The sequence below is a fragment of the Schistocerca americana genome, chromosome 1 (genome assembly GCF_021461395.2).
Source record: "Schistocerca americana isolate TAMUIC-IGC-003095 chromosome 1, iqSchAmer2.1, whole genome shotgun sequence".
Taxonomy (NCBI): domain Eukaryota; kingdom Metazoa; phylum Arthropoda; class Insecta; order Orthoptera; family Acrididae; genus Schistocerca; species Schistocerca americana.
In genome coordinates, this window is record NC_060119.1 from 903,956,647 (window position 1) to 903,979,246 (window position 22,600).

Consider the following 22,600-nt stretch of genomic DNA (forward strand, 5'->3'; position numbering starts at 1 on the left):
TTTGGACTTTGCTGCACCCCACTGGAATATTCATTGGCTGATTGTCTTTGATGCATATAGCAAGTTTTCTTTCGCTGCTCCCACGAATTCAACATCAACACATTGTACACTCCAGTCTTTGCAGTCCATATTATGCATTGAAGGTCTTCCAGAGTTGCTAGTGACTGACAATGGACCTCAATTTGTGTCAGCAGAATTTTAGGACTTTTGTGCAGCCAACAGTATTTATCACATCATCAGTGCACCTTTCCACCCTCAATCAAATGGAGAAGCATAATGCTTTGAGCACACTTTCAAACAGTAGACAGACAAGCTACACACCCACCACATGAGATAACAAGCTTTGCTGCACTTCCTCTCATCTTTCCACTCCCAACCCTGCAACAGCTCTTCACCAGTGGAGCTGCTCCATCATGGACAGTGCCACCGCACACTGCTTCAGCTACTGCCCCCTCCCCCCCCCCCCCCCCTACCCCGACTGACAGCACCTAGTCTGACCCCTCAAGCAATGTAAAAGTTAATTAACAATTCAACAATTTTTTTCAGGTTGTATGGCAGATGGAAGGCCAAAAAGCATGGCAGTATTCTAAAATAATTAGGTAGATCCATGTTTCTTGTACAGGGTCCAGGAGGTTTGCAGTGGTGACACGAGAACCAACTCTGCCCTTGTAATTTGTGTGATCCTGTCACTGGTTCTTTGTCTTTGCATGCCTGAATGATGCAGCTTGCACTCCATCCAGTGACCTAGCATCTTGGGTCACCACTACCAGGCCCTGAACCCATGGATGTGGACCTGCTGTCTAAGCCGTCACCAAGTGGACAGCAGATATCTTCTGGGGATGGTCCATTCCACACCATGGCCTACCCAGGAGCTGCCATCCCACATCACAGCACCACTGTGGGTCAACACCATGAATATTGCACTCCATTGTTGTTGGATGCAGGAGTGTGCCCTCCACTTTGTTTTTTTGACTGGCGTTCCGGGGCAGCCACAAGGCAATGGCTTGGTACCAGCTACAGACTCAGCTGTCATCCCCTCACTGCTTGTTACATCCACACCTTCCCCTGATGTTGTAGCAGCAACCAATACCACAAGATGACAGTGAGGAGGTTTGTTTTTTTTTTTTTTTTTTTTTTGAGTGGGTGGGTGGGCAGGGGGGGGGGGGGGGGGGAGGGGGTGTTGTGTCCTTGTTGTTGTGTCCTTGTCAATGCATGCAGGCAGAGCTTCCACACTGAGACACTTTCTGACTGGCACCACAGACAGTGCTTTGAAGTTTGCCACCAACCACAAGCATAGCCCAATCAACTATCTCTGCACCACTGCCAACACGATGGACTGCCACGTTGTGATAAGTGGTGGCCGCAGAAAGCAAGGTCCATGTTCAGCATTGGCGTATGACAATCCTAGTACAGAGTTCTAGGGTTGCAGTGGGTAGATACAGCTCATAGTGGAGAACAGCCTGTGAGACTTAGTCTGCAAGTAGAGTTATCTATTGCCTTTGTGTAGGGACAAGTGTTTACTACAATGACTGACAGAGTAGAGCCCAGGATGGACATAATCTTGTTGACATTTACATTTTACAGGCCATTGCTCAGTTGTGTCTGTCAGCAAGCTGTTTACTGTACAACTTTAGTTAGGTATCACAGTGCGATATAATGTATATTTGTGTGTCACTAATTTGTTTGCACTCTCACAGTTCCTCCATCCACCTTGGAGTATCCAAACCTAATGCAACATGTGCGAGCCATCTACCCAGATGTCCCATATACAACAATATGTACCCTGTAGAACAGTTCATAATCAGAAGAAGCCTCTATGGTACACAGACGCTGTAAAGAAACTTCTAAATAAACAGAAACTACTGCATAATAGATGTAGAACAAAGCTTTGGTATAGAGAGAGAGAGATTCTGAACAAAATGTGTTTGGCTGTCAAGAGAACAATTCATGAATGGAGCCTTCAATGACTAACGTAGCAGAACACTGTCAAACAATCTTTCACAAAACTCAAAGAAATTCTGGTCTTACATATAGGCTGTTAGTGGCACCAAAATTAGTATCCAAACACATGTGAATGAAACAGGAATTGAAACTGAGGGTAGCAAAGCAAAAGCTGAAATGCTTAATTCCATTTTCAAAAGTTCCTTTACAAAGGAAAATCCAAGAGAATTTCCCAGTTTAATCCTCGTACCACTGAAAAGATGAATGAAATAAGTGCTAGTGTCAGTCATGTTGAGAAACAGCTGAAATTGGCAAAACTGAACAAAGCTTCAGAACAGGATGGAATTCCAGTCAGATTCTATAATGAATTTGCAACTGAGTTAGCCCCTCTTCTAACTATAATCTATTGTACAGCACTTTTTTAAAAAAAAAATTGTATGCCCAGTAGTTGAAAAAAAGCACACATTACACCAATTTACAAGAAGGGTAGTAGAAGTGATCCACAAAATTACTGCCCAATATCCTTGACTTCAGTTTGTGGTACAATCTTAGAAAATATTCTGAACTCAAGCTTAATAAGGTATCTCAAACAAAATGGCCTCCTCCACACAAACCAACACAGATTCAGAAAAAACCGGTCATACAAAATTCAACTCACACTTTTCTCACATGAAACTGAGTGCTTTGGATCAACGCAGTCAGGTAGATGGAGTATTTCTTGATTTCTGAAAAGCACTGGACTCAGTACCACATCTAAGCTTATTGTCAAGAGCACGATAATATGGTGTATCCAGCAAAATTTGTGACTGGACTGAAGATTTGATGGCAGGGAGGATACAGCAGATTATCTTGGACGGAGAGTCATCATGAGATGTAGAAGTAACTTCAAGTGTCCCCAAGTAAGCGTGGTATGACTCCATTCATGTTGGATATTAATGACCTTGTGGACAATATTAATAGCAGTCTCAGACCTCACGCAGATGATGCAGTTATCTTTAATGAAATACTATCCAAAATAAGCTGCACAAATATTCATTCAGGTCTTAATAAGATTTCAAAGTGGCTCAAAGACTGGCAATTTGCTTTAAATAATCAGTAGTGTAAAACTTTGCACTTCATGAAATGAAAAAACTTAGTAATTTATAACTGTAACATCAGCTCCAACATGAATGGAATGGGAAAAAACTGAAATAACTAGTACAATGGGACGTACTCTATGTTGTGCACTTCACAGTGATTTGCAGCCTATAAATATTAATGTAGATGTAGACATTCAGGAACAAAACCAAGAATATTTCAAAAATGTCATGGAATAGTAATTTAATGTGAACAGCAAACATTTTTCCTTTTCCAGAATGAAATTTTCACTCTGCAGTGGAGTGTGCACTGATATGAAACTTCCTGACAGATTAAAACTATGTGACAGACCAAAACTCAAAATTGGGATCTTTGCCTTTCATGGGCTAGTGCTCCACCAACTGAGCTGTCCAATCATGGTTCCTGGCCTTTCTTCACAGTTTCACTTCAACCAGTACGTCATCTCCCACCTTCCAAACTCCACAGAAGGTCTCCTGTGAAACTTGCACCACTAGTACTCTTTAAAGGAAGGATACTGTGGAGACATAGCTTAGGCACAGCAGTGGGACATTTCCAGAATGAAATTTTCGCTCTGATATAAAACTTCCTGGTAGATTAGAACTGTGTGCTTGACTGAGACTCAAACTCAGAAGCTTTGCGTTTTGCAGGCAAGTGCTCTACCAACTGAGCTATACAAGCATGGCTCACAACCCATCCTCACAGCTTCATTTCCACCAGTACCTGTATAGGTACAAGATAAAAGACTCCCTGAATAAAGTAAAGTTAAAATTTATTAAAAACAAAAAATGAAACACCAATTGACCATAGGTGTTGGCAAAGACATTAATTATGAATGTGCGTCATTCATTTTTCTTTGTACATGATTTTGTTTTTCACTCTCTCGTATGTAGAAGAACGATTAAAATGTAGTGCTTAAAAAATGAAGTATTATGAGTGTTATGTATTATAAGTGTGCATGAATAAGATAATACTTAACAACAGTATTAAGTTTTTTTTTTTTTATTGAAGTGGAATGGAACCAAGTAAGGAGGTAGTAAGGAGAATTTTCTTCATTTTTTGACATGAACAGGTGTCCTTGAAGTCAGCTGCCTGCATCTATAATTGAAATGTACGAGAGGAAGTCCAAATAGCCCAAATTCGTACAAGCAGAACATTTATAATAATGCTATTGTAATATACACATATCAAAAAAAGTTTTGCATCACCTCAGTTCCCAGAATTCCTGAGGATAAACATTGACTGTGGGTATTGTATCAAAGATACAGTCACTTTGACTGCTCAGAGATGTCACTAAACCTTCCCAAAGATATAAACAACCATGCATGAGCAGCGCCTATTAGATGGAAGGAGTCAGATGGCTGATCAGTTCCAGCCATTCCACTATGAAGGAGGTACACAACTCATGTTGTCTGTAGTTCAACCATGCCTGGATGGTCAATACCACAGTTCGATCATGTCCGCATTGTTACTTTGAGCCACGAAGGGCTCTCAACAAAAAAAGTGTCCAGGCATCTCGTAGTGAACCCAAGTGATGTTGTGCTGACATGGAGGAGATACAGAGAACAAGAACTGCCAATGACATGCCTCACTCAGGCCACCCAAGAGCTACTACTGCAGTGCATGACCAGCAATGCCACCATGTTGAAAATGCTTTTTGTGCAGCCACAGGACATCGTGTTATGACTCAAACTGTGCGCAATAGGCTGCATGATGCACAACTTCACTCCCAACGTCCATGGCAAGGTCCATCTTTGCAACCACGACACCATGCAGCACAGTACAGATGGTCCCAACAACATGCCAAATGGGCCGCTCAGGATTGGCATCACGTTCTCTTCACTGATGAGTGTCACATATGCCTTCAACCAGACAATTGTCGGAGATATGTTTGGAGGCAACCTGGTCAGGTTGAATGCCTTAGACACATTGCCCAGTGAGTGCAGCAAGGTGGAGGTTCCTTGCTGTTTGGGGGTGGCATTATGTGGGGCCAATATACGTGGCTGGTGGTGGGGCACCGTAATAGCTCTACGTTATGTGAATGCCATCCTCCGACCAATAGTGCAACCATATCAGCAGCGTATTGGTGAGGCATTTGTCTTCATGGACGACAATTCACGCCCTCATCATGCACATCCTGTGAATGACTTCCTTCAGGGTAACTACATCACTCGACTAGAGTGGCAATCATGTTCTCCAGACACGAACCCTATCAAACATGCCTAGGATACATTGAAAAGGGCTGTTTATGGACAATGTGACACACCAACCACTGTGAGGGATCTATGCTGAATTGCCGTTGAGGAGTGGGACAATCAGGACCAACAGTGCCTTGATTAATTTGTGGATAATATGCCATGATGAATACAGGCATGTATCAATGCAAGAGGACATGCTGCTGGGTATTAGAGGTACCGGTGTGCACAACAACCTGGACCACCACCTCTGAAGGTCTCGGTGTATGGTGGTACAACGTGCAGTGTGTGGTTTTCATGAGCAATAAAAAGGGCGGAAAGGATATTTACATTGATCCCTGATCCAATTTTCTGTAAAGGTTCTAGAACTCTTGGAACTGAGGTGATGCAAAACTTTTTTTGATGTGTGTGCTTTGAATTAATTTTTTCCATTCAAATGCATTTTCTTTTTTATTATTATAACACAAAACTCATTTGCCACCTTCCAAACTTCACAAAAGCTCTCCTGAATAACTTGCAATACTAGCACTAGACGTCCCCCAGGCTGTGACTAAGCCATGTCTCCACAATATCCCTTCTTCCAGCAGTGCTAGTATTGCAAGTTTTGCAGCAGAGCTGCTGTAAAGTTTGGAAGGTAGGAGATGAGGTAGTGGAGGGAGTGAAACTGTAGGAGGAAGTGAAGCTGTGAGGATGGGTTGTGAGTCATGCATTGGTAGCCCAGTTGGAAGAGCACTTGTGTGTGAAAGCAAAGGTCCTGTGTTCAAGTCTTGCTGTTGAACACAGTTTTAATCTGCCAGGAAGTTTCATTTTTTCTTTTTTTTTTTTTTTTTTACATCAAATATGACTCAATTTCTTTGAAAAATACCATTGTAATCAGTTATCATGAAGCTACCAATAGCACATAAACAGCAGCTATGTAGTGTAACTGAGGAGACAGGGCCTTTCTCAAAGTAGTTTTTTTTATGTCTATAAAACTCAAATTGAAATGGGCTAACACTAACTGGCATTTGTGCAGAAACTAAATTATTGCATTTATAACTTTTGTAAAAATGAAAATACTTACAGGAAAGCCAGTGTAGCTTCCATTGCTGATCTTCCCTGGTGGTGTTCTGCTTCTTTTTGTAGGTGTTACAGGATATGCAGCTTTTACACCCCAATGGAATGGATAACATGTTAGTGTCATGTTCTGTAACAGAAACAGTATATTTTAAAGTATAAAATAAATTACCAAGTGTGTTATAAAGCAATAATATCAGAAAAATTAACTAGTCATTGTTTAGAAGAAGTGTTGAATGAAAAAGGAGTCCATAAATAATCTGTTGGAGACTGCAGCTCATACTGTAATTTTCATGAGAAGGCAAACAAAAACACACACACACACACACACACACACACACACACACACACACACAAGAAGGAGGAAGGGAGAGAAAGGGACGGCTTCTCTCTCTCTCTCTCTCTAGCTCCCCTACCTTTCCCACTCCACCAACCCCCCCCCCCCCCCCCCCAGGAAAAGGAGTGCTTAATGGTGTTGTTGCTTTATATTAGTAAATCACCATATGACATAAAAATAAAAAATAATATTTGATATATCAGATTTATACTTGAGTATCTTTTATACTAATTACTTGCAAAATATAAAGCTGCACAGTTTAGATTGTTACAGCTGATACAGCTACTAAGAAAAATCTATAAAAACAACTATTTAATTTCATCTGCCAAAACAAAGGAATCATTTTAATAAAAGGAGTTAACTTCTTGTAATAATATGGGGAAAAAAAGCATTAGTTGGAATATCAATAGATGTGCTATGTTTACCAGAACATAATTTTCAAATCAGAAAGATACACTCAGCTGCAATTAAGATAATACAATATTAATCTAAACAATAAAAAAATGAGTCAGTAGAGGAGTGTGGATGAAGAGTGGCCACATACAAAAATAAATGTTGAATTTGAAATTAACAAATATTGTGTTTCAAATTTTTTCAAATAATGTGCCATAAGAGTGGGCTGGTTGTAAACAAATTAATAGCCTTGAGAGGTTAGAAGCTTCCAGACAAAAAAATAATTTAAATTAAATCAAATTGTTACAGTATTAATAAAGTGATAACTTGACACTCATAATTTAATGTGATTTGAGTACTGCTATTGTATCAGGTGGTACTTACTGAGATAACCTTAAGTTGTTGTTTATTAGTTTCTAATTTTTTTCAGGATAAAGTTTATGCCAGCGAGTTGAAGGTCACTGACAACTTGTCCGCAGACCCAAAAGTAGATGTAAAATGTATGGTGAATTGTTTATCTGACAATGATACAAAATGCTGCCAATGAAACAAGCTGACCATAAGGATTAGATCATAAAGGAAAAAGACTATATGATAGAATCACAAGTAGTGACTTATAATGTTTAGGGAGAGTTTATGGCAATAACACTGAAAAGAGATTAACAAAAGAGATTTATTTTATTTTATTTTATTTTTATTTATTTTTAAGGTCCATGAATCATGGATGTCACTGTATTGCTTTGATGTAGAATGTGTCAGATTATTACAGTAATAACTACATATTAATGGTTATAAGGCTTACAGTCTGACTCTTATGGAAACAGACCTGTGAAAAGTGAGGTCTAAGTGCTCAGATAATAACTTTACCAACAATAGTCACATGTAAAAATTACAAATCTTACACTTTAATTCATCTGATCAGTTAGTGAGATATCAATATTACATAGTAAGTTGGCACAGTAACATATAAAATTAAACACACTTTTAAAGCATTACACACTGTCAAAAAATCTGTAAAGAAAAGAAAAGCTACCTCAATAGATAAAGTTTTGGGTTTTTTAAAAGTTTTAATTAGTTCCCCAGTGACTGGTTTGACTACTGGAAATTTATTGTATACGTTTAGTACTGAACAGTGTGCTGTCTTCTGTACCATGCCGAGACTTTTTATATCTTTTTGAAGATCATGTTTACTTCTTGTATAACCATTATGATATGTACTGTTTATATTGCAAATTGCACATTTCTTGTTGACAAAGCACATAAGTGAAAAAAGTGTACTGGCATGGCATGGTCATGGTCCCCAGCTGTTTAAATAAATTTCTACAATAACATCTATGGTGGACACTAGTGATATTTCTGATGAGCCTTTTCTGTACCATAAAGACTTTATTTGTTCGTGACTGTTTCCTCAGAGTATAATGTCATATGTCATAAGTGAATGGAAATACCCATAGTATGCTCTTTGATTGTTTCCAAACCACAAATATGTTCAAATTAGCAAATGACAAGTGCTGCTGAATTCAATCTTTTACATAGGTTGAGGGCATGAACTGACTAGTTTAGGTTGATTTTAATATGTAATCACAGGAACACAGAGGACTCAACTCTCAATATTTCTTTGTGATCAGATGTTATTTCAATGTATTCCTTGCACTGTGTGAAACTGAATAAACTGAATCATGTTAACATTGAGGACAACTATTTTGAAGTGAACCAATCTGACGTTTCTTTGAATACAGTGATAAAAGCGTTCTCTAGACTGCAGTTGTGTACTGTATCAGTCATAATGGTTGTGTCATGCACAAACAGGTTGAAGTATACTTCCTGACTGATACACTACAGTACATCATAGATGGAAATGGAAATGAGCATTTGGCGTCATTGGCCAGGAGGCCCCTTGCAGGGCAGGTCCGGCCGCCTTGGTGTAGGTCTTATTACATTCGATGCCACACTGGGTGACCTGCATGCCAGATCGGGATGAATTGATGATGAAAACAGCACAACACCCAGTCCCTGAGCGGAGAAAATCCCTGACCCAGCTGGGAATCGAACCCGGGCCCATAGGACGGCAATCCGTCATGCTGACCACTCAGCTATCGGTGCGGACATAATAAATGAAGATTAAGAACTTAGGGACCAAACACCGGGTGAAGTGGTACTCCACATTTCACTATATCACAGTAAGAGGAGGCAGGTACTACTGTAGAATTATTCAGCACTATTTTCTGCTTTCTGTCACCTACATATGACTCAATCCACATCTCTACTTTGCCATTTAAGCCATAGTCCCCACCCTTCCTAGGCAGAATTTTATGATCCACACAGTTCAATCTTTAGATTGGTCACAAAATATTCCAACTGGTGGCATTTTATTCCTTATGGGGTCTAGGAGACGGTTCACAAACAAGAAAAGGGACTGTTTACTTGAAATAGTCTTTTCCAATTCAAACTGATTTTTAGTAATGGTAATTGTGTTGCACACAAGCTTCTCCAATATTTTGGAAAGACTTATTTGCAATGAGACTGGTCAGTAGTTGGGATCTTCAACTTTATCACCTTTTTTGAACAGTGGTTTGAGAACTTCATATTCAAGTCTACCTTCATTTAGAGACTTATTAAATACACTGATGGAAAAAGAATTGCAGCACCAAGAAGGAGTTGTGTGACATAAACAAAAGTTGGTAGGGGTGTTTCTACAACTAAAAGATGATGTCTTTTCATATTTCACACCAGTCACATAAGAGTGGCGCCAGTAGTGCCACTATGAGGATGAAAATCAGATTTGTTTAAATACATGCTATAATGGTTGTGAGTATTAGTTACCTCTGAGACTGGCTGTGGTGAGTTGATGTTAGTCAAGAATGCTATTAAGGTGACAAAGAAACCATTATCAACATCAACATCTCACTGTGTTTGAACGAGGTCATGAAATATGGCTATAAGAGGCTAGATGCTCCTTCTGTGATACTGCAGAAAAACTTGACAGGAACACAGCCACTCTACATCATTGCTGGCAGTGTTGGTCACAAGAATGTATGGTTACAAGATGACTGGGCTCTGGAAGGCCATGTGGCACTGCTGAGAGGGAAGACCATGATGTTCAGTGGATGACTCTGGTGCATCATACTGTATCTGTAGCAATAATCTGAGCAGCAGTTGACACCACAGTGACACAATGAACAGTTAAAAATTGATTACTTCATGGACAGCTCTGTGCCAGATGCTCTGTACCGTGCATCCCACTATTCCCAACCCACTGCCATTTGCAACTTCAGTGGTGTCAAGTGAGAGCTAATTGGAGGGCATGTGGAAGTCTGTTGTATTTTCTGATGAAAGCTGATTCTGTCTCTATGTCAGTGATGGTCGTGTCTTGGTTAGAAGGATGCCAGTTGAGGAACTGCAACCAACCTGTATATGTGCTAGACACACTGAACCTTCACTTGGAGTTATGGTCTGGGGTGCAAATTCATATGACAGCAAGAGCACTCCCATGGTTATGCTACACACCCTGACTGCATATTTGTCCATCCCTTTGGTGATTTGAGATGCTGTGTTGCCATTCATGAAGAGCATTTGAAGGGGTGTTTTCCAACAGGATAACACTCTCCACATACTGATGTTGTAACCCAGCATGCTATACAGAGTGTCAACATGTGGCCTTGGTCTGTTTGATCACCAGATCTGTCTCCAATTGGGATCATATGAATCATCATGAGACAACAACACTAGTGTCAGCCACAACCAGCAATAACCAGTCCTTACATTGACTGACCAAGTGTAGCAGACATGAAACTTCATCCTACAAACTGGCAACTGTACAACTGTACAGCACAATGAATGCAGATTCACATGCTTGCATTCAACATTCTGGCAGTTACATTGGTAATTAATGAATCAGCATTTCACATTTGCAATAGCTTATCTCATACTTACATTAACCTGGTTTGCAATGTTAATCACTTAAATATGTTGCCTAGAAAAATGTATTCCCAAAATTTCATTACTCTATATCAGTTATTGTTAAGTGTTGTGATTTTTTTCTGCCAGTGTATATGACAGAGATCATAAAGAATAAATTTACAGCAGTGCTTCAGCACTTTGATTGACATATTATTCACACCAGACCAACTTTCGTGACCCCCTGGTAGGCATGACATGTTATGTTATGGGAACAATGTTCGAGAGAATTGTGATGTACATAGTAATTTTAATTCTGATGTGTCAATGCATCAGTCATTTCATGTTCCACGTACCCTGAAATTCAATGGAAAGATTTTGTGTGGCACAAGATGTTTGTAAAAACCTTTATGAAGATCTGAAGATGGTAATTTAGATTTACACAAACAGGTTATCTACGATAAAGTTTTTGTAGCAATCTTGGCTAAGAAGTTCTTCTTCTCCTAAATAGTTTCAGATTTTATGAACATGCTACAACATATATTGTGGAGTTCTATATCCTGTGGTTTATTAGAGTTTCTAAATGAAGTATAAAGCATTCTCTTTGGTTTACAGTAAATTTTGATTCCCTTAGCCACTGTCTCCTGTATTCACTCAGGTTGGTATCATTTAGTCTTCTCTTAAGAAACAGAGTAAGATGGTAAAAAAGTCGTTCAGGAATAGCTTAAATGTATCATTGGCATATTTAGCCTGATGTGCAGTGTCCCGTTGAAAGTCCTGCATATGCCTGCTGAAGGTTTGCAGGTTTCCTTTGCTGATTGAAAGATCTATTGACAAAACTGCTCTTGTTAACAGGGCTCACATCATGCATTCTCAACAGATGTCCGTCATGGTCAGGAAGAGCACCTAAAATTTATCTTACACTTTTGTTACTAATTCTGTTTCTATGTACAAAAAAATTATCAATTAGGCCTGTGCGTTCTTTGTACTCTTGTGAGAAAGTCAACAACTGCCTTCTGTCATGGTAGACGACAAATTAATTATTTTTATACATATTCCTGCAGCACTTGGCAACCTGTTCTTGTCTGCTGGAAATGACAGTATCTTAAATCAAATTAGGAACAGAAGATGGTTAACACTTTGTGCCAGGAAGAGAAACCTCTACTGGTACTGAAGTCAGAGGACATGCTAACCCCATTAACACAATTATTGCAAAGCCTTATACTCTGTTATTAGAAAAATAAAATGCATCTACAATGTAAAAAAATAAAACACTCCATGAATAAAACAACTTGGCTCATAAAAACAAACAAAGAAACAAATGACATTGTGTTCTTTCTTAGCTAATAGTTACAGCACATATACAACACACTGAAATCAATGGCAACCAAATCAGATAACATGTCCAGTAACTTACTACAGAATTAAATATTGCATGTACCAGAAAACATCTGAATCAATTACAGTATAAGAATGAGAGTTCTTCTGACCTTGAATCATATATGTGGAAAAATATTTTGTGCATAAGTCACATATTGTACCATGAACACATTTATTTTCCTACGTTCCTACACCAAGAAATGGCAATACAAATGAATTTCATAAAACTGAGCACTGTGGAAGGGGCTTTGGAATATTCCTGAGCACTCACATAAGCCATGAAGATAGAGTGACAAGATCACAATAACTTGTGTATATTGTAGTACTGTACACTGCAGATGACAACGATGATGATAACTGCACACTACGCAGCAAAGCATGCTCTTCAGTTTCATTAACACTAAATTCAGGTTTGATAATCAGCTTTTTTGTATTTATGAACATCAATATGATAACGCAATTATGAAAAGGATTGATTGCTACTCACCATAAAGATGTCACATTAAGTTGCAGGCAAGCACAAATGAAAAACCAGTTACACACGAGTTTTTGGCCAAAGTCTTCTTCAGAAAGAAACAGTAAACACACACACAATCAGACAAGCAAGCATACTTCATGCACACATGACCACTGCTTTGGCGAAAAGCTCAGTGCTGACAGTTTTTTCATTGTGCCTGTCTGCAACTCAATGTGTCAGCTTTACACTGAGTATAAATATATCCTTTTGATATTCGAAGTATTTCTGGAGAACACAAGTTCTCTAAAAGTTCTATGCTTAAAAGAACACTGTTTTGAAAGTGAAAATATAAACTTGATAAACTCACTTTCAGGTCACAATTTAGCAGTGAGTTTTTGTAGAAAAAACTGGTTTTGGAGGATCACGCATTCTAGTAGAAGAATCACTAAAACTGTGAAGTCAGGTGGACTTTTAATTACTTAAATGACGAATTATTATTTGAAAGCTGCTGCACTGAACTTTCGGAATGTGGCATATTAATTATTAACATATATCATATTCCCAACTATTCAGCTACATGTGCATTTCTAGACAAATTTGAAACATTTCTGTGTAGGTTGCAGGTCGAAAAGTTATGTAAAAAAATTTGCACTGACTTCAACGTAAATGTAAGAGCTGATGACAGGTTTGCTGTTTCTCTGAAGGACATGTTATATACAAATGGCTTGACATTAAACTTTAGTGAGTACACTAAAATAACAGCATCTTCTGCAACATGTATATATACTATAGTGAGCAGCATCAACTATGGTGCTACAGAAAAGTTCATCTTAGAATTAGGTATATTTGACTAGTCAGCCCTTTTTATCTCATTGCCAAATTTAGATAAAACTGTAACAGTGAAATGAGTCAGGAACTTCAGGCAACACGATGGGAATACATTTGTCTCAAAACTAAATGAAACTTCCTGGTCATTCAGCAAGTGGAACTCAGTAAACACAAAATGCAATGCTTTTGCATCAAAATTCATGACTGTTTTCAGTGAATGCTTCCCCTTCATAATGGCATGTGACAAAACTGTAAAAAAAAAAAAACATGGAAAACTGAAGGCATCGGGTCTCTAGTATTAGAAAGAGGAAACTGCGCATGGAAGCAAAGAACAACCATGATGCAGAGTTTGTCAGCTATGTAAACAAATAATATTTGGCAGAGTAGTTAAACAAGCAAAACAAATGGCAAACAGTAAATACATATCAGATGCCACAAATAAATCAAAAGCTGTATGGCATATTGCCAAGGCTGAAATAGGTGCTGAAAAATCAAAAAGTTATAATCATAAATTAGAAATACATGGGGGAAATGATTACAAACTCCAGACATGTATGCAAAGAATTCAACAGGTATTTCATAAATTCTAACGAAATTGATGAACTTCCTTCTCCACACATAAGTTCCAATGTAATGTGGCACAGATAAGGAGAATTCAAATTTACTGATGTATCCTGATATGAAGTTGCTAACATTATAAAATCAATAAAAAAATCTCAAGTCTGTGGGCTGGGAAAAGTTCCAACAAAAATAATAAAGGCAGGATGTGATAACATTGCACCCCACCTCTGTCACATGGTAAATCAATCGTTTGATGAGGGCTGCTCTTCCCAGACAGACTGAAGTATGCAGAAGTTGACCCATCCACAAAAAAGGCAGACAAGAGGAAATTTTCGCCCAGTATCAACACTACCAATTATTTCTAAAATATCTGAGCAAATAGTGTGTAACCAACTAGAAAAATATAACAAAAAACATAACATTGTTCTTCACAATCAGTATGATTTAAGAAGGGCTGAAGCACTGTGTATGCTATTAATGAACTAATCACTAAAACAAGAAAATGCCTCAATAACAAGGAGAGTGTGTCCAGTATCTTCTGTAACCTCAGTAAGGCATTTGATATGGAAAACCATAAGCAGCTGCATCTCAAATTAGCTTCTTATTGCTTCCATGAAAAATCTTCAAGTTGGTTTGCATCTTATCTCAAAAATAGGAAACAGAGGGTAGTTATACAACATAAGGGTGAGGAACCTTGCACTAGTAGGAAGGAAATACAAGGAGGTGTACCCCAGGGGCCCATACTAGGCCTGTTACTATTTCTATATTGTATAAATGACATGCCAGGTAAGGTAACTTTTGATACGATTCTGTATGCATATGACTCAACAGCAGTAGTCTGCTGTAAAAACACTGAAGAATTAGTATAGAAAATGGAACAGGCTCTTCAAGAACTAGAAAATTAAATAAATAATAATGCAGTTAAGTTAGAAAGGCAGAGAACTGATAACTGCATAATCTGTTAAATTTCTTGGAGTGACCATAAACAAAAACTTGTCATGGACTGATCGTGTGGATTGCTCACTGAAGTGGTTAAATAGTTTTGTTTGTGCAGTGAGGGTTCTAAATAAACCAGCTGACTTAGCTGTTGGGAAAATTGTGTATATTGCATTTTTAAATCAGTTGTAAGATATGGCATAAATTTTTGGGAAGTCGAAAACAGAAGTCTCCTCAGAGTGTTCAAGCTACAGAAAAAAATTATGAGAGCTATGATTGGAACAACAATAGACAATCATGCAAACCTTTATTTACAAGCCTTGACTTACTGACAATTCTCTCTATGTTTATGTATGAAACACTTCTCTTTAAGCTAAAAAACCCACATCTTTTTGAGGGAAATTCATTTACACGTGCTTATGAAAAATGGCACAAACAAGATTAGGCTACATGTTACCTTTCCACAGATTAATATTATCTGAAAATACTCCATATTACATGGCTTGAAGTTAAGCAATAAAATGTGCTCAAAGTCCAAGGACTGCAAGCTATAGTCCACAGGTGGAAACATTGAAAAATATTTGAAAAGCAAATGTTACTAGTGTGGATGATTTTATAAATGAAGAAGATAAGTAGGAGATATTACATTTGTTTTGTTTTCCAGTTTTTTCTGCATTATGTTTTCCAAGTATGCTCATGTTCTCTTTTAATGGAGGTATATGTTCTTTTTATATGTGTCCATACTTGTAAGCTATGTATCATGTAAACGATGTATCTAAATATCTAGATGTATACATATGTACCACTTTGATTGAAGTATGTGCTCTTATGAAGTATGTCCATATTTATAAACTACAGAAACAAACATGAAAAATACTTAAAAAGAATGATTTTAAACCAATGTGGATATTTTAAGAAACAGTAAAGGTAATATATACAAAGACACAATAGCACAGAAGTAATTTTTTTTAACAAAAATCAGTACAATTACAAAATAGGAAAATAATAGGTACTGTTTTATGAAAGTTTTAAAATGAAATGGGATTCCCAAAATTTGCCAAGAATGCTTTAGAAAGTGTGATTTTATAATTAGAATAATACATAAATTAACATGTTATTTTAGTGAAAGTATACATTTTTAGGAATAGAAAAATCAGGGCTAGTAAACTGTAAAACTGCATTTAGCAAAGAAGTACTTCTTTGGATTGGAACATTCTCAAACATGAAAATTTTAAATATAAATAACTTTTGAAACATTAAGCTTTTGGAAAAATTAAAATATTTGTTAAAAATGAAAATGGGGGTTTTAAAATATGCTATGTCAATCAAAAAACAGTGTTCAGCAGGATTGAATTCTGACATGCACATGGCTTACAGGTGTCATAAATCACGAAGATTTCTTTAAATAAAATGTTTCCATATGAACTAAATCAGCAAACTGTAAATTATATTGTAGATAATGAAACTTAGTGAAATGCTACATGAATAAGAATTTAGCAGCCTTGTGCACATATGGTATAATGAAAACATTATATAAATAGGATAGATTGCTTATCACCATTTAGAGGAGATGTTGAAGCACAGACTGACACAACAAAAAGACTACTATACAATTAAGCTTTTGGCCAAAGGCCTTCTTCTAAGCCTGGCCTCAGTGGCCACAGACTGTGTTCATGTGTGTGTGTGTGTGTGTGTGTGTGAGAGAGAGAGAGAGAGAGAGAGAGAGAGAGAGAGAGAGTTGGCATGCACAAATATGCACATGTTTTCTACTTTAAAAGAAGACCTTTCAGCTGAAAGCTTAATTGTACCACGGGTTTTTGTTGTGCCTGTCCATGATTCAACATCTCGTCTATATGGTGAGTAGCAATTCATCCTTTTCATAATGTTGTCATTATTCCTTCCTGGTTTTTCCATGGTATAGGTCACACTAAGGGAATCACATTAGGAAACGAGATGCTTAAAGTAGTAGATGAGTTTTCCTATTTGAGAAGCAAAATAACTGGTGATGGGCAAAGTAGAGAGGATATAAAATGTAGGCTGGCAATGACAACAAGAAAAAAATTTCTGAAGAAGAAAAATGTGTTAACATTGAATATAGATTCAAGTGTTAGGAAAATTTTTCTGAAGGTATTTGTCTAGAGTGTGGACATGAATGGAAGTGAAACATGGATGATAAGCCGTTTAGATAAAAAGAGAATAGAAGCTCTTGAAATGTGGTGTTACAGAAGAATCTGAAGATTAGATGGATTTAGTATTCTAGGGAAGCACTGGGGATAAAAATTGTAGGAGGAGACCAAGAGATGAATATAGAAAGTAGATTCAGAAGGATTTATTTGAAGATGAAGAGGCTTGCACAAGCTAAAGCAGCATGGACTGCTGTATCAAATCAGTCTTAGGACTGAAGACCACAACCACAATCACAACAACAACAACAACATTACATGTACAATGGTTAAAAGAGGAGAAAAAATTTTCTATTTATTTAAGGAGGAATTTCGACTAGCGAAGCTCTCCCAGCTTGCCACATCTCAATGTTAAGTGTGTGACAACTAACTATGTTCACTATAAACAGACCTCTGTTCTTTATCAAATAGATAATTGTAGTTCTGCAGTAAACATTAATGAGGTCATGTAGGCATGAGTTCACAATAAGAGAGAAACAGCAGCTATTTAATGTAGTTGAAAAATAACAGTTCTTATGATCCACTGAATGTGGTGAATGAGTAAATGAGTCTAACAAATACCAACTTAAGTAGTGCCAAACCTTTCAAGATCCTCCAGGAGTCTAGTAAAATTGTAGTCCTCTGAATAATGAGCATAAAAATTATAATGTAACGTGCCAAAAGAGGGAAGAGAAAGCATGACTGTGGAAGCTTACCCTTGAAATGTCAGGAACAGTTAGCAATGTGTGGACAGCACTTTTCCACTTTGACTTCTGTAATACATGTAACCTTCCACAAAACAGTCTAAAAAGCATCAGGATATATCTATAGAAAATAAGCAACTGGTCACAATTTTTGAGGGTGATCAGGCAGTAACAAAGTATAATATACAGGAATTTAATCTTGTAGTTAATGGCAGGTGTTGGTCATAACACTGTATTTTAATTGATATAGCAAAAAGAGGTAAATAATTTAGCAGATAGCGTAAAATTTACAAACTTTAATCTTCGTTTCTATGATAAATATATTGTTAGGTATAGGGGAAACCTGACAGTAAGGACATAAATTTCGAACATAGTGCTCATAATCAAACAGTTATGAATACCAAGAAGGTCCTTTTGCTTGGTAGAAGTCAAGGAAGAGCAATGTAAGAACTGGCACAGAGAAAATTGCAGTCATTATCTGGTAACCAATGCATAATTCCCAGTTCTACAGTCAGTTATGCAATAAATGATTTACTTGGAGGACCACATTGTTACTCAGGATGCAGCCAATATTAAATGTTTTAGACCATTAAATTAAACGGCCAACTGAAAAATCATGACAGGATCATGAAAATGGATGTTTAAGTACCCTCTCTGCAGGAACTGGTAACCTTTATTTTCTTAGTGTATCAGTTTTAGACATATTCATTCAGTTTTCAAAAGAATATATGCTATTCCAGAATGAATTTCCACTTTTCATCAGAGTGTGCACTGATCTGAAACTTCCAGGCAGAATAAAACTGTGTACAGACCAAGACTCAAACCTGGGACATCTGCATTTCATGGGAAAGTGCTCTACTGACAGAGTGCACATCCCACAGGCTGCCCTCACAGCTTTACTTCCATCTGTACTTCATCTCCTACCTTCCAAGCTTCACAGAAGTTCTCCTGGCTGGGGGACTGTTTCCATAATGAATTGTCACTCTGCTGCAGAGTGAAAATCCATTCTGGAAACAGTCCCCCAGCCAGAATAATTTCTGTGAAACAGAGTATAATTCACTCTGAGAACAATATTCCAGGCTGTGGTTAAGCCATGTCCCAACAATACCCTTTATTCCAGGAGTGCTAGTTCTGTAAGGTATGCAACAGAACTTTTATAAAGTGTGGGAGGTTTGAGAAGGAGTGGTGGAAGTAAATCCTTGAGGGCGGGTTGTGAATCATGGTTGGAAAGCTTGGTCAGTAGAGTATTAGCCTGCAGAAAGAAAAGGCCATGGGTTCAAGTCCTGGTCCAGCATATAGGTTTAATGTGCCAGGAATATCAATGTATGCACATTGTGTCACTAAATTTGCCTCATGTTGCCTCCTAGGCATGAATCATTTTGTTCAAAATTAGTTTCCTTTAATGAACTGATGACTCCATCTGTTTTGCCAATTTTTATGTTTCACCCTACACACATCCAAATGAGTATGCACATTTCCAAATAAAATTTCACAATACAAACCATATACTGAACCTACATATAAAACATCATACGGAAAACCTATTTCATGCCATTTATGAACTCCTCTGAAAACTTGGTTTCATACAGGTGATAAAATGTAAGAACAATCTATAGAAAGTAGTGTGTTATATCATTTCAATATGAAGTAACTCAGTGGTATTTGTTTGTTGAAAACCGCAGCAGGATTAAAATGAGAGTCAGTTTTTTAAACTTTTTCTCCCTTCTTTTGTCATAATATTTATGGAGTAAATACTTTCAGTGAGCCATAGCTCACACAGTTACCTTGACCTTTCTCTAGCACAAAATAAGGAAAATCAGTGGTACCTTTAAGAATCATTAACTTCAGACACTCAACTGTGAAATTTAGTTGGCTCAAAAACTTGGGTAGGCAGTGTTTAGGTTCCATGTTTGTGGAACATTGTGGAAGTTAGTTTTCTGTGGCAGAAAGGTCTTGAGCAGAGAGGAATTGGTGTACAGAGACACCCACACCATCTATGAGGCTGGTTGTAATGGGCAAGATCTGTGGAGAAGTGGCAGGGGAAATGATTAGTGTCTTGGATGTAGAAACATATGTCCATTTATTTATTTGGCAGCTACAAGAATAATTCCTGTGTATCAGATACACCTAACACACTGTGTTTTTAACATTCATTGATGTTATTTTTATGACATGAACTCATGGCAAGGACTACCACTGCATTTTTCTCTATAACCATAACACCTACTCCCAAACCTATTTATCTATTGCTACTATGATGTACTTGTCCTAACTGATTGAAAAACTGTTATTCTGTTTCACTAACATACTTTGTGGAACTAAATGAGAGAGGAATTAGAGCTTCTAAGGAAGGTAACTGCATTACCAAATTATCAATGTAATTAAAGTTCAAACAATGGAAAAACCAGGATGGAAGGTAACAATGCCAGAGAAGAAAAGTTGCTACTCACCATATAGTGGAGATGCTGAGTCACAATAGGCACAACAAAAAGATTCACACAATTATAGTTTTCGGCCATAAAGGCCTTTGTCAGCAGTAGACTCACATGCACACACACACACACACACACACACACACACACACACACACACACACACACACACACACTCATGCAAACACAGCTTGCATACACGTCTGCAGTCTCAGAGAGTCAGAGAGCTGAAACTACACTGCGAGCAGCAGCACCAGTGCATGATGGGAGTGGCGACTGGGTGGGGGTAAGGAGGAGGCTGGGGCAGGGAGGGTGAGGGATAGTATGGTGGGAGGAGTGGCGGCAGTGAAGTGTTGCAGTTTAAATGGAGGGCAGGAGAGAAGGTGCGGAGGGTGGGGGGGGGGGGGGGGGGGGGGGTGGTAAGTAGTGGATAGGAGAGAAATAAAAAAGAAATTAAAAGACTGGGTGTGGTGGTGAAATGACGGCTGTGTGTAGTGCTGGAATGGGAACAGTGAGGGGGCTGGATGGGTGAAGACAGTGACTAACGAAGGTTGGTGCCAGGAGGGTTACGGGAACGTAGGATGTATTGTAGGCAAAGTTCCCACCTGCACAATTCAGAAAAGCTGCTGTTGGTGGTAAGGGTCCATATGCCACAGGCTGTGAAGCAGTCACTGAGGTGAGAGATATCATGTTTGGCAGCGTGATCAGCGACAGGGTGGTCCACTTGTTTTTTGGTCACAGTTTGTCGGTGACCATTCATGCGGACAAACAGCTTGTTGGTTGTCACGCCTACATAGAATGCAGCACAGTGGCTGCAGCTTAGCTTGTAAATCACATGACTGGTGTCACAGGTAGCCCTGCCTTTGATGGGATAGGTGATGTTAGTGACCAGACTGGGGTAGGTGGCGGTAGGAGGATGTATGGGACAGGTCTTGCATATATGTCTATTACAGGGGTATGACCCATGAGGTAAGGAATTGAGAGCAGGGGTTGTGTAAGGATGGACAGGCATATTATGTAGGTTCGGTGGACGGCGGAATACCACAGTAGGAGGGGTGGGAAGGATAGTGGACAGGACATTTCTCATTTCAGGGCATGACGAGAAGTAATCGAAACTCTGACAGAGAATGTAATTCAGTTGCTCCAGTCCCAGATGGTACTGAGTTACGAGGGGGATGCTCTCTGTGGCCGGGCCGTGGGACTTTGGGAGGTGGTGGGAGACTGGAAAGACAGGACACGGGAGATTTGTTTTTGTACAAGGATGGGAGGATAAGTATGGTCAGTGAAGGCTTCAGTGAGACCCTCAGTATATTTTGAGAGGGACTGCCCATCACTGCAGATGCAATGACCACGGGAGGCTAGGCTGTATGGAAGGGACTTCTTGGTATGGAATGGGTGGCAGCTGTCGAAGTGAAGGTATTGCTGGTGGTTGGTAGGTCTGATATGGACAGAGGTACTGAGGTAGCCATCTCTGAGGTGAAGGTCAACATCTAGGAATGTGGCTTGTTGGGTTGAGTAGGACCAGGTGAAGCAAATGGGGGATAAGTTGTTGAGATTCTGGAGTAATGTGAATAAAGTGTCCTCACATTCAATCCAGATAGCAGTGAATCTGAACCAGGTGAGAGGTTTAGGACTCTGGCTTTTAGGAAGGATTCCTCTAGATGGCCCATGAATAGTTTAGCATAAGATGGTGCCATGCAGGTGCCCATAGCCATACCATGGAGTTGTTTGTAGGTAATGCCTTCAAAGGAGAAGTAATTGTGGGTGAGGATATAGTTGGTCATGGAGACTAGGAAAGAGGTTGTTGGTTTGGAATCCATAGGGTGTCTGGAAAGGTAGTGCTCGATAGTAGTAAGGCCATGGGCATTAGGAATGTTAGTGTACAGGGAGGTGGCATCAATAGCGACAAGCAGGGCACCGTGTGGTAAAGGGACAGGAACTGTGGAGAGTTGGTCGAGGAAATAGTTGGTATCTTTTATATGAGGAGGATAGGTTCCAGGTAATAGGTTGAAGGTGTTGGTCTACGTGAGCAGAGATTCTCTCAGTGGGGGCACAGTAACTGGCCATAATGGGGTGTCCTGGGTGGTTGGGTTTATGGCCTTTAGAAAGGTGGGAGTGCGGGGAGTGGTAGGGGTAAGTATTGAGATGGCCTCTGGGGAGAGGTTCTGGGATGGGCCTACGGATTTGAGTAGTGACTGGAGATCCTGCTGGATTACTGGAATGGGA

At 38.8% G+C, this 22,600-nt stretch overlaps 1 protein-coding gene across 4 annotated transcripts in view; it reads right to left on the minus strand.

Annotated features, from left to right (window-relative positions):
• The window catches only part of LOC124547561 (cGMP-dependent protein kinase, isozyme 1-like), a 408,150-nt gene that overhangs the window by 293,492 nt on the left and 92,058 nt on the right, over window positions 1-22,600 (minus strand). For all 4 annotated transcript variants that reach the window (XM_047125117.1, XM_047125116.1, XM_047125115.1 and 1 more), the window contains exon 2: window positions 6,295-6,417. In XM_047125117.1, coding sequence (XP_046981073.1) covers window positions 6,295-6,414 — 120 coding nt within the window. In that variant the 5' untranslated portion in view covers window positions 6,415-6,417. The remainder of the gene's footprint in view (window positions 1-6,294; window positions 6,418-22,600) is intronic.